This window comes from Lissotriton vulgaris, chromosome 4_1, assembly GCF_964263255.1.
Source record: "Lissotriton vulgaris chromosome 4_1, aLisVul1.2, whole genome shotgun sequence".
Taxonomy (NCBI): domain Eukaryota; kingdom Metazoa; phylum Chordata; class Amphibia; order Caudata; family Salamandridae; genus Lissotriton; species Lissotriton vulgaris.
Window position 1 is genome coordinate 842,758,942 of NC_141691.1, and position 12,304 is coordinate 842,771,245.

The 12,304-nt window shown below is 44.2% G+C and overlaps 1 protein-coding gene across 1 annotated transcript in view; it reads right to left on the reverse strand.

Annotated features, from left to right (window-relative positions):
- The window catches only part of LOC147722658 (uncharacterized), a 132,243-nt gene that overhangs the window by 64,971 nt on the left and 54,968 nt on the right, over positions 1-12,304 (reverse strand). The window contains exons 2-3 of the mRNA XM_086965162.1: positions 8,359-8,538; positions 923-1,034 (exon numbers count right to left, since the gene is read on the reverse strand). Coding sequence (XP_086821288.1) covers positions 923-1,034; positions 8,359-8,538 — 292 coding nt within the window. The remainder of the gene's footprint in view (positions 1-922; positions 1,035-8,358; positions 8,539-12,304) is intronic.

Sequence of the window (12,304 nt, forward strand, 5' to 3'; positions counted from 1 at the left end):
TAGGGAAGCTCTCCCATTGAGGGAAGCATTGCAGCTGGACTTTCTGGTTTATTTCAAGGTAGTGTTGGGAGGAAAATAGTTCTGGGCTTTGATTGGCTACTGCTGATGTGAGCTGGTGGTAATGTGCAGTGTTTACTTTTTTAGAGGCCAGTTAAAATATCATATACTATGGACATGCATGAAATTGAAGAGTTAGCCTGGAGAAAGATGTCCCTTAAAAAGCTGAGTGGCCTGTAGGGTGGGAGGCCTCAAGACAACTGATGTTGCAAGGACAAGCTCACTGGAGATAACTCAAACTTATAATGTATTGTAGAAATCCTGGCTAGAATACAGTACTCTTTTTGGATCAGAAACGTAGTATAAAAAAAAAGCCTGCACACCCCTCTATTCACATTTCTTTCTACAGAGTTGGCCACAAAGCAAATCAAATAAAACTGGATTCTGCTGATGTTCGCATTTTTCTATCACCATTGGTCCGCCGCCCACCATTTTCAATGACATCATACTCTTACTGATCATTGGTTTGTTTCCAAAGAGCTAGTTCAACATTTCTACTTGTGCAGCTATCTTCTATTCCCTACTTTAGATGTTCTTAATGTCATATATTTCTGAGTATATGTGTTCTGTGATATTGTGTTATTTTTTGCACGGTTTATAAACAATACTTCTTAGTCATGTATCTTTACTTCTGTATCATCACTGTGGAAAGAGATCTTCATCACTTTGAAGTCCTAAGGGTAGCATATTTACTTTACTAATAATCCACAACATAAAAAGAACTTGAAGAATGCTCTGAGTAGAAAGCAGAACTAGCAGCATTGGTAGCCAAGTACTCAGATTCTTTGAACTTGGGGGAAGCCTGGCATTAGTTAGTGTCACCTCTGACCACTTACAATAGAGTAAAGTATCAAAAGGTACTTACATTCCATATTTCCTCCCATTATATACAAATCTTTAAGTTTGCTTGGAAAGGATGGATCCATTCTCACTGCCATAGCCAGATTAGTCAGCGGCCCAGTAGCAATCAGAGTTAGCTGGACAAAACAATAACAGCCAGTCATTAATATTTCTGTGCATGAATGTGGTATTTGCAACAAGGACAAATTACACAAAATTCTAGAATGTTTAACGTAATTTAAAAGAATTTCCAATGTACAGTAAAATTAAATTAAAAAAGGGCTCAATTTGCCATAATGCACAGGTCTGTCACACTTGATATTTAGGTAGTGCTAAATGGCACACTTCACTCTTTACTTATTACTCAGCGTTGGTCTGGTTAATTATTGGAATTAACAGACATCACAAATTGAATTTGAATTTAAAATTATTTATATAGCGCACGTTCACCAGCGGTTTCATGGCGCTGCAACTGACAGAAATTAGGGTGGAAGTGGCAGAACTAAGTTAGAGAAATCAGGACTGCTGGTGGACTAATTGAAGAATTTGGTGAACAGATGAGCTTTGAGCTGTTTCCGGAATTGCGGATAAAGAGTTGAGGCTCTAAGCTCTGGAGGCAGGGAATTCCAAAAGAGTGGAGCAAGGGTCGCAAATTTCGATCCTCCCCATTTCTTCCTCCGGAACCGCGGGACTGTGAGAAGGGATTGAGTGGATGAACACAGGTTCCTGGTAGGAACATAGGGGATGATCTCAGATGAGATAAAAGCCGGTGCCGTGCCCAGTCGAGCTTGTAAGGTGATGGAGGCAAGCTTAAACTGGACACGTTCACGGACTGGGAGCCAATGTAGAGACTTGAGGAGGGGAGTGACGTGGTGAGACTTTGGCAATTTGAACACCAGGCGCGCCGCCTGGTTCTGGATCTGCTGCAACCGCCTTAAGCTATATGCAGGTATACTAGCATATAGGGCGTTGCCGTAATCCAGGCGGGAGATGACCATTGCCAGGGTAATCAGTTTAAGAGCGTCAAAAGAAAAGAAACGGGACACCTTGCGTATAGTGCGGAGTGAAAGAAAGGAAGAAGACACCACAGAACTAACCTGGGAGTGAAGGGTGAGCTGGGAATTGAGTTTGATGCCTAGTGTTTTTACTGAGGTGGAGGGGACAGGTGGAGAGCCTAGGGAAGGGGGCCAAAACAGAGAAGACCAGGGACTGGATGAACCACCCGTCAACACCAGCTCAGTCTTGTCTGGGTTGAGTTTCAGATGGTTGTGGTTCATCCAGTCTCGGATGTGAATCATAATAGATTGAAAATTAAAGACAGAAGAAGGGGAAGAAGACAGATTAAAGAAGAGTTGGAGGTCATCCGCATAATTATATACGGTGACCTCCATTTGCTGCAGTGAAAAAAAAGGAGGGGCGATGTAAAGGTTAAACAAAAGGGGTGAAAGGGAGGAACCTTGGGGGACCCGGCACTGAACTTTCCGGAAGTCCGCAGAAAAATCACCCAGGCGGACCGCCTGGGTGCGGTCCCTCAGGAAGGAGGACAACCATAGCAGGGCGGTACCCCCGATCCCCGCCGCCTTGACACGGGAAAGTAAGATGGTGTGATCAACCGTGTCAAAGGCGGCTGAGAGATCGAGGAGGACCAAGGCCTGGGTCTGGTTAGTATCCATTCCCTCCGAGGTTGTCAAGGACCGAAAGTACTACGGACTCCGTAGAGTGTGCGGGGCGGAAACCAATGCACATCTATGTTATGGCTCCTCGGACTTAACACGTGCAATATGGAGACTTGTATGTTAACCTTTTTAATAACTAGATATAACAAACATAATTATGAAGGAAACAGTTATAAATAGTTCAATTTTCCAATTTGTTATGGGTGGTCTTTGATCCATTTAATTCAGGGGTGCCCAGCATGGTATCCATGTATGTATATAGCAAATATGTGTTTGCTATATACATAGTTTGAGTTCTCAGAACAAGTAGGCTATGAAGCCAACTGGGACTAGAGTGAGGCACTATTCCAAACCACAAATAAATCCATCATTGAAGATTATAGGATGCAGTGAAAATGTGAGCACTAAAATACCTTGGGCTTTACATCAACAGAGGTCTGAACAGAATGAATCCAGAAAACCTGGAACCATTCATAGTCAGAACTGATGTGGATAGTGTGAAATGGGCACAGTTGAATCTATCATTTTAGGGCAGAATAAGATGGTGGCAGTCTCTTCATTTACGTATGTTGCCACAGCCAGTCAAGATCTTACTCTTGTGATCAACTTATAAGGACTTTGTATGCGCTAAAATGAAACAAACTCTGAAAGTCTCCAAAACGTTAGCCCATAGGAAATGTGGAGGACAGAGCCATCTTTGTGAGGTCACCATTCATAATGTACACAGGGAAAACTGATAGATTTGGGGCTTTTATACATGATGGACACCTCAGCACATTTTGCATCCCGCTAACTTGTTCGAGATCATGATCCATCCTCATCTGCTAATTCTTTACTTTAGCTCCTACCTCCTTTTCTCATCATTATGCGGTCACTCGTTTCACACAAGAAGACTATACTGGTGAGATTTTGCACTCTAAACTTAGATAGGCATTTGCTTGGACTGAACATATCCCTGCACCTTATCCTTCCCGATTTCCTCCTTCATTTTCAGCTCACAGGGTAATACTCTAAATAACAAAATGCAAAAAAGAACAATTGATGGACAGAATGCAGAACAATGACATACATTCACCCCAGTACAGAGATCTGGGCTTAAATCCATTGTTCTTTTGCTCACCATGCCATTCCAGTTTGGACCCAGCCATATGCAAATTAGTCTTGACCCTGCGCCCAATGGGAACATTCCAACCCGAACTGCCAGGCCAGGTCCTCCTTGGACTGGAAACAAGCATCCTAGGACTGGGTTTGGGCTTTTCAGCCCTCATCAGTCAGGATAGCTTGACTCCAGTGGCATGGAGAGCACAGGACTCACATCTGAGCATACTCGTCCCACTTGGGGTGACAAATGCCAAAAGAGCATTTGACAGACAGAATGCAGAAAAATGTCATGCATTCACCCCAGTACAGAGATCTGGGCCTAAATCCATCGTTTGATGCCACTGGAATCAAGCTATCCTGGCTGAAGAGGGTTGAATCCCCGAAACCAGTCTCACTCCATCTATCCCCCTCACTCCATATCTATCCCCCTCACTCCATATCTATCGCCCTCACTCCATATCTATCGCCCTCACTCCATATCTATCGCCCTCACTCCATATCTATCGCCCTCACTCCATATCTATCGCCCTCACTCCATATCTATCGCCCTCACTCCATATCTATCGCCCTCACTCCATATCTATCGCCCTCACTCCATATCTATCGCCCTCACTCCATATCTATCGCCCTCACTCCATATCTATCGCCCTCACTTCATATCTATCGCCCTCACTCCATATCTACACACACAGACACGCATACACCCAAGTAACACACATAAACACACATACACATCATAAATCCATTTGCATCATCACACCACATTAATGATATGTAGCTGCTTAGCTCAAAGGATCTCAGTCATAAAATTCAATTGGTTCAAAAGATTGCAATGTCTTGTGAAAGGATTAGGGAAGCATGCTCATCTCTCATCAGGCCAATTGAACCTACATTAATCCATGATGCACCAAATGATCAGTTTGAGTCTCTGTATAGAGCCGACTGAGCTTTAAACAAGGAAGGTCCTTCATTTCTCTCTGAAAATGGATACCCTATGTCTTAAAAAAATACACTGACACAAAGGTGAGATCCTCTTCCTAGAACTGTCACACTTTATTAAAAATTGAGAACCTGGAGAAATCTTTTCCATATAGTTTCTCACACAGTAGAATTACTTGCTGGAAATCGTTCAAGAATCGGAGGTTTGGGACTTGATTCACTCTGCCCTCCCTGATTACTGTTTCTGTACTGAGACCTGGCTCAAACCCCATTTGGTCCCAGCTATTACTTTGGGGATCCCTCTGGGATACAAGATAATTAGACTGGACCGCCCTGTCAAGACCGGCGGGGGGGTAGCCATTATTTATAAGGACACCTCCACCGTCACTATCCTGGACCAATGCAGTACCAGTGATATTGAAATCCTGGTCTTCAAAATCAGCTCACAATTGGAGACCAGTTGGAAGGGGGCATTGGTGTATCGTCCCCCGGGCCCCTGCACAGATGCCTCCACAATCCTTATGGAGACGCTGGCTCCCCATATCAGCATGGGGACTAACTTCCTACTCCTTGGAGACTTTAATATCCACAGTGAACTGGTAGACAATGTAGAAGCACAAACCTTGCTGGCAGATCTAGCAACTTTGGGCTTCAAACAGTGCAATGAGGGCCCCACACATCGTGCTGGTCACACTCTCGACTTAATTTTGTCTAACTCACATATGTTGACCTGTCATCCTCCCACTCAGGTGGAGTGGGCTGACCATTTTGTGATAGGTTTTACCCTCCCAACTCTTATTGAGGATCGCCCACAACCCACTCCTCTCCCTTTACGGCGCAGGCAGTGGCACAAGGTGTCCGTGGAGGCCTTTAAAAACATCTTTGTCTCCCCGGACATCTCCACCTCGGATACCCCGGACATGGCCCTTTCCAAATATAATGCTGCTCTGAACACGGCAGTTAATCTCATTGCCCCTTTACGAGTTTGTAACCAGCGGTCTAACCACAGGCAGGAATTATGGTACTCTGACCTACTGCGTGCTGAAAAGAAAGTATGTAGGAAGTTGGAGAAGACCTGGAGAAGCTCCCATACTGTAGTAGACAAATTTCGCTACCACTCTGCCATGAGATCCTATCACAGAAACATCAGAGCTGCTCGTAAAGACCATATTATTACTCAACTATCGGAGGCAGGCAATGACCCTAAAATACTTTATCAGGTTCTCCAAACCTTCACCAAGCCTGTTGCTTGTGAAAGTCCAGAGACGGTGTCCCAACAACTGTGTGATGACACTGCTGGGTTCTTCTTGAATAAAATCGACTATCTACCAAAAAATTGCTCAATCTACTAATTTGGTCGATACTAGTGATTCCTTTCCAAGCGCTCAGCTAGAGACTGTTGAATCTGGCCCTACTAAACTGTCCTGCATTCCTGAGATCAGTCTGGACGAGGTCAATTCTCTGATTGGCACTATTAAATCGGGTTGCCCGGCGGACCTTGTTCCTGCCCGAGTGATGCATCTCATAGGGAACGTTCTTAGTCCCACTATTCAGACCCTGATTAACCGCTCGCTATCTGAAGGCTTAGTTCCTCTGGAGTGGAAAAATGCCCTGGTTAAGCCCATAAGGAAAAACACCTCCGTCCCTTGGTCTGATATGTCCAACTTGAGGCCCATCTCCCTCTTGCCGTTTGTCAGCAAACTGATGGAGAAACACGTCAACCTTCACCTCTCCAGCTTTATTGAGCAGACCGGCTGCTTGGACCATTCCCAATCAGGGTTCAGGCCAAAGTATAGTACCGAGACTGCTCTTCTTTCGGTTACGGATACTATACGTATGTCCTTGGACAGGGGTCTGTCTGTGGTGTTGGTGCTGTTGGACTTGTCCGCAGCATTCGACACAATATCACACACCACTCTTCTAAGAAGACTAGAGGAGATCGGCCTAGAAAAATCTGCCTTGGCGTGGTTCACCAGCTTCCTTACAGAACGTACCCAGCAGGTGAACATGGGCACTTTCAGTTCCAATCCTTCTAAAATCACTAGAGGAGTCCCGCAGGGCTCCTGCCTTAGCCCAACGCTATTTAATGTTTATGTTGCCTCTTTGGCTAACATTATGAGGTCGTACGGGTTTGTACCCATTTCATACGCCGATGACACTCAGTTGCTGTTTACCTTTAAAACCTTTACCCCTGAGGTAAGACAGGCTCTCGAGTGGCATGACGGCGGTCGCCAGCTGGATGGCCAAAAACTTTCTCCAGTGTAATGTGGGAAAGTCTGAAGTCATGTTGTTCGGGGAAGCTAAGATCTTGTGGACTCCTGACTGGTGGCCCACTAGTTTGGGAGAGGCCCCCTCCCCTAAACAGGTGGTGAAAAATCTGGGGGTCCGCCTTGACCACGACCTCACACTTGTACATCATGTCAACATTACGGTGGGGTCCTGCTTCCATGTCATCAGCCTCCTTCGGAAGGTGTTCCCTCTTCTCCCCGACAGCTCGAGAAAGACCTTGGTTCAGGCCCTCGTGTTGAGTCGCCTGGACTACTGTAACGGTCTTCTCCTAGCGGCCAATGAAGGAGTGTTAAACAAACTCTAAGTGCTACAGAATACCGCTGCACGCCTGGTGGCAAATGCTCCTCCCAGAACTCCCTCCCGGCCCCTTCTTAAACTGCTCCACTGGCTGCCCATCCGGAAACGGGTGGAATTTAAGACCTGCTGTGTGGTGCACAAAAGTCTGCATAATCTAGGGCCATCCTATCTAGCCGAAAAATGTGTCTATCATCGCCCCTCACGTAACCTGCGTTCCAGTAACCAGCTCCTAGTGCAGATTCCCCGTTTCAGCAAGACCAGACAGGGAGGACGTGCCCTCTCTGTTATGGGTCCCCGTCTATGGAACAGCCTTCCCTTTTCCCTTAGGCAGTGTACCAGCCACTCATTATTCAGGAAGAGTCTTAAGACCACTCTGTTCCAGTACTAGAGCTTACCTCTCCCTGCACCCTCAGACAGCACTGCGCGGAGATACACCTTCGGGTGTGATTCCCGCGCGTTACAAACCCATAAATAAATACATCATTGTGGTTTAGAAGACCCATTAAGAACTGACTTTTCCAACAATTAAATTTTTTTGTCACAATGTAATGCCTTAATCCCTACTGCCACGATGTGCAAGGGAAATTGTTCACTTGAGAAAAGGACAGCTAAAAACATATTCCATAACACCTAGCTGATTAAAAACCCTGGTAAAGCATTTAGGGGGTGGCAAATGGCTTCCATATTCCAGTGCTAATGCCAATATTGAGATTGTATATGTTAATAAACCTTTTAAAGTTTCCAAAAGTTCCTAATTGTCTATTCCTTTGGCTTTCTGGTGATTATCAATCACTAGTTCAACGGTTAAATATGACAATGCATGAGGCTGCTTGAATGGTAGTCTGTGGCTTCTAGTGCAAGCTCCAAGATGATGCAGTCCTACAGCATAAAACTGACTGGGGTCTTTTGAGGGAAAGAGGCAGTAATACCACTTTAACATTCATGCAATAGTAAATGGCATATGCTACCTTTGTGTGACCTTATTTGGCCTTGGGACAATGAGTTTGCTGAAGATTGATAATGTTTTCTTGATACAGATCATCTGTAAATTCCCATATACATACATTTGAAGATCCAAAACGCAGACATCATGACTGAACAACTGACCAACTAACAAAATAGATTAAAAAAACTAAATACCAATGATTTCATGTCTTACCTGTCCAGCATGTTTGGTAGCCAGTTTGAGCATGGCATCTACTGCATGTTCTTTCTGGATGTTTTCAATTCCAGGGGCATCTGGATCTGGAACGTCACCCAGGCCATCCTTTCCATGGAAATAAGATGCATGGATACGATCTCCAAGTATCGGTGTGTCCACTCCCCTATACACAGGAATCTGTCAAATACAGTTTGGAAAGTCAACATATTGATTCTAAATTTGTCTATATGAAATCACTACATTTTCCAGTTTATTCATACACCTACTCAATTTTAATTTCAATCAGTAAAAACTAAAGTTTTAACTATTTTCTGCTAGTTAGCATTTGTAAGATGAAAAAATTGCCAGCTTCTTGATTCTGAAGTCTGTTGAAACGCTCAAGTGGGCCTCTCAGTAACTGGTGAATTTTAATTGATGCACTTTGTGTAACAGTAGGAGATTTAGGGGGGGGAAGAGACAATTTTTCCATTTTTCCAGAAAGAAAAATTATCTTAGATGGCATGGAGGCAGAGGTGGATCCAAAGAATAGAAATCTCCTTGAGGATTTGTTGAAACTGAGTACTGTGAGAATGGCTACTACTTTTGATCCAGAGCACAGAAACGATAATATTTACTTAACTCTGCTGCTGACAGAAGCAGTTCCTGACTACAGAAAATTGCTTCATGGTATTTCTTTCATGTGTACAAAGATTGTTTTGGGATGTTTGGGGGACGGTTCTTATACTGTTGGTCAGGTGATAATCAATGCAGCAGTGGGGCATTTTCTTCACTTTCATCCAGGAGAATTTTAAGTGATTTAGCCACATCCTGAGGTTTATCCCTGTAATGCACCTGCCCAAGATATGTGATAGATTTCATAGGTGTTCCAATCTTCAGTTTAACGAGTGTTGTCGGCATAGTGCACCCTAATGCATATTGATGGTTTTATACTTCTGCACCTTGGAAAATGGCAACAGGCGGTTATTCTGTGATTGTTTAAATATCTTGTTTTGGTCTTCTTGTGAATAAGGAATTGGGAGTATTGCAAAGGAATAAATGTTGTTGGTGGTTGGTGTTGTGGTAGATCTTGGGAGAGGGAGCAGAACACTTAGATTACTGGGGTAACCATGTTGTCAGACGGCAGCCTGGTTTGGAATATTGCCAAGACCTGTAGGATGGACAATATGGGTTTGGCTGAAGGGTGTCTTGGAGAGAAAGCTGTGAATTCACTTGGGGTTGCATCTTGTTGTTGGCTAAAAATATATTTCAAATAAAGTAGGAGTGGTGTCATTATCATCAGTCTGGAGTTTCAGATATAAACTGCTAGGGCCTAAAAAGTAAAGTCTTGAGTGGTTCTGCTTTTGGGTCTAAAATGGTTAGGTGTAGGTGGGTGTTTCTAATGGAGGTGGATGTATGAACTGAGAGAGGTATTAGACAGGACCAGAGTTGGCTTTGGAAGTTCAGCGATGATAATGTTAGTTCTAAGAAGCTCTTATAAAGCTCCTTTACCCTGGAGTTTCATAGCACTAACTATAAAGAGAGGAATACAAAAAGCGTACAAACTCATTTAAAAATAAACTATAAACAGGCAGGATTTGAGATGACAACAAGAGCAAGAAAGGAAGGGATCAGTTTAAAGGGCCACAAAACTGTATTCCAAAAACTGGAGCACGTATGGATTATGTCGGCAAACAATTTTAGACTTTTTGATCCACATAGCTCCTAACTATCAAAGGGTCTGACAGGAAATATAAAGCAGAGGAAGCCATTTAAACAATGTAGAAGAACTCTATATACTGCTTGTTAGACAGTACAGTGCAGTGGAGAAGTGTGGCTCAGGGGTTAGAGGTGGCAGACCCGGAAGCTGAGATCGGTCCTGGACCAGGGTTCAATTCCCCGCCTTGGCGGGACTTGGGCTAAAAAATTCCACGGGCTCGATAATTCTCGCTCCGGTGCCTTCTCGACTCATGGGTTCACACTCTGGGCAATAGCTTGCTTAATCTCCACAACAGCCCCTTGCGGCGGGATGCCTGGTTTTCACATTGTGGATACCCTGCCGGGGTTATCTCACAGGGGAATACCAGGACGGGTTCCCTAAGCGAGCGCTTAGATACCGACCTCGGTCAGTGATTTGCGCTATATAAATACATGTACATTTACAGTACAATGAAATATATTACTGTTGTGACACTTCTCGGGAAAACAGTAGAGAGCATGCACTCAAGGTCTGGCACAAGCAAATCTGATTTACTCACCACATGGAGCTTTATAAGTTGAAAGGTTTTAATTAGTTGGCCAGTAGGAGATGATATTAACAATTGGAACAGTCTACTTGTGAGCCAACACATTTTTCTCAAGTTGCGCATACAAAACATGCATATGGAAACTGCGCAACTGAGGAAACTTGAGCAGGTAGACTAAAATCTGACTTTATTTGAATTCTCAAGGTACACACAGACTTGAATAGTGAATGGCAGAAACAATTTTATTAGGCCAAAAGATGATAATTGATGGAAGAGGAGAAGACTTGACTTGCAGGAATTCGGTTTTACTGTCATTGAGGTTTGTCCTGGTGCTGCTTTTCACTTCCGGACCTAGCTGAGGCACAATTTAAAAGCATTGGTTTAAGACACAGTGGTATTCAGATGGACGATAAATTGAGTGTCCTAAGAATACATAAAATGCATATGAGTGGATTAAATCAGCCTCATATAAATGTCGAATGAATATGGAGACCGGCCGATACTTGGAACAGTATGTGTAAGATTGCAGGGTTCAGAAATTAAGGAGAAAAGCATCATTGATTGGGAGTTGTTTGGTATAAAAAAAAACTGTACAGATTCCAGGGTACATCAGTGTTAGATATGGGATTTCTGGTTAGCTAAGGTTTGCGCCAAAGCCAGGCAGAAACCACCACTTTAGTCAGGGCAAGTAAGTTACACACAGAAGATAACCCCTGCTCACCCCCTTGGTAGCTTGGCACGAGCAGCCAGGCTTATCCCAGAGGCAATATGTAAAGCATTTGCGCAACACACACACAGCAGCAACAAACTAGGCACACCATAAGGTTATATAAAAAAATAGCCTTTGTATTGTCATAAACACATTAGAAACATAATCAGACATTTACACTGTGCCAACTGGCACGGGCAATATTCACAGGAGATTATATACAGGACCAGGTCAATCGGGCCACGGTCAAAACCATCAGAACAGGTGAGTAACTGTAAAACACAACCAGTAACTACTGGTACAATAATAACCTCAGAATTATCACGATAGGCATAAAAGGCCTAAGGCCCCAAACCTCATAAGCATAGACACCCTCCTAAGGATAAACACATTACGCATTAGGCCTCCCCAGCATAAACACCCTCCTAAGCATAACCACATTACGCCATAACCTCACCAGCATAACATCATTAGAGGAATAAAAACAGGGTGCATAAGTCACATCCCATAAGTCACATTATGCAATCACATGAGGCATCATATTATTAGAGGCATAAATCACAATAGGGTCTTTGCACCCTACCAACCTTCAACTGACCCCCAGGCCAATTGGCCGTCTCTAGGGCTCCAATGCCCTATGTTCAGGAAAGTCAGGGCTCAGCTGCCAATGCGGCAATAACGAAAAGTGCGCAATGCACGGCATAAACGTTGCAGCTGCCGCTAATTGCATTGCAGCTGTGAAGCCAAAAAGATGGGCACTGGCACTCACTGTGCCCTCTGTCCTCCACTGGGACTCAAACTCAAATGTGCCCAAACGTTGCTGCTGTCCGCGACGGCGGTATAGCTGTGGAAAAGCACCAACAGGCCTGGCACTCACTGTGCCCTGCGAGTCTCCCACTGGGACTTTCAACTGAAAATCACTCGTGGTGCAGCTGATGCCAATGTGAACCTGGGCACCACTCCGTTACTTCTGAACAAAAGTGCACTACCATTGCAGCTGCCCGCAATCTGT